Below are 1089 nucleotides of genomic sequence, written 5' to 3'. Positions count from 1 at the left end.
AACAAAGGACATCCCATGTTCGCTAGGACTGAATCTAGCGTCAGTAAGTAACCCACCCCCAGGCACTATGGGTTTATGTGTCCATAATGTTATGGGTCCATCAGTGTAGAGTACAGCAAAGATCATCTCTATGCATTTGGGATGAAACAGTCAAGAAGATTTTAATCTAGTTTCATATACTTCTTCAGGAATCATCTGGAAAAATGCAATAAAGATAATGAAAGTTCTTCCTATGGTGGTTCAGGTTCATTATGGCCCAGAAAGTGATGACGATATTCTATAGGACACACTAAGAGACTGTAAGTGGTCATAACATTAACAGCTGTTTACACTGACAGTGGCCTTGATCTAAAACTGAAATATAAGATGCTGTAGAATCTGTTTGAAGGGTGGAGGTTTTTTTAAAAATCTAGAAGTCCCCCTTTTCTTAATTGGATGCATTTCAAACAGTTTTACTGAACACTGAGCGCAGGCAGAGGAGGGAGACCTAGGAAGATGGTGAGCTATTCCACTCCCAGTTGCCTCACACAAACAGCTGAAAGGGGAGAAAGGAGATGAAGAAGCAGAGCCTGTGAGTCCAGATAACAATGCAGCATTCATTCCCTGTAATATTCATAATCACTTTTGATAAGAAGAACAAGAAGCACTCACGGGTTGTACTATGAGCTCAGCTCGCATCAGGCAATCCGAACAGTTCTGCAAAAGCTCCTGGATGGTGTTCTGGCGTCTGGACACTGTACAGGTCCCATTCTGACTGTTGTGGGGGAGAAGAAGAAGTAAGTACAGAGTATCACACATTTTGAAGAGACAAGAAACACAAATTCTTGACAGCTAAGAGAAGTTACATAGAACAGTCAATCTCATTAAGCTTCACAGAGACACATACGCTTTATCTGGCCCTCCTGCATAATTGCACTGTGAAGTTTTAATGTCGATTCCATGATGGCAGAGCCACTTTATAATTCTGGAACAGCAGGCGTGGACTGACTTCACTACAGGATCGAGCAGAAGGTGGAAACTGGCATGCCATAAAGGAGAAAGGTTTTCTTCCAGTACAGGTAGTTGTAGCTTTGATAGGCAAAACTTTGG

The 1089-nt window shown here is 42.1% G+C and overlaps 1 protein-coding gene across 1 annotated transcript in view; it reads right to left on the bottom strand.

The window, feature by feature from the left end:
- The window catches only part of DSP (desmoplakin), a 29341-nt gene extending 28663 nt beyond the window's left edge, over positions 1-678 (bottom strand). Inside the window, exon 1 of the mRNA XM_009326469.1 lies at positions 652-678. Within this exon, the coding sequence (XP_009324744.1) occupies positions 652-678 (27 nt within the window). The remainder of the gene's footprint in view (positions 1-651) is intronic.
- Between the last annotated feature and the right edge of the window lie 411 nt (positions 679-1089).

The sequence above is a fragment of the Pygoscelis adeliae genome, unplaced genomic scaffold (assembly GCF_000699105.1).
Source record: "Pygoscelis adeliae isolate BGI_AS28 unplaced genomic scaffold, ASM69910v1 Scaffold186, whole genome shotgun sequence".
NCBI lineage: Eukaryota > Metazoa > Chordata > Aves > Sphenisciformes > Spheniscidae > Pygoscelis > Pygoscelis adeliae.
This window is presented reverse-complemented; position numbering and strand designations above follow the sequence as displayed.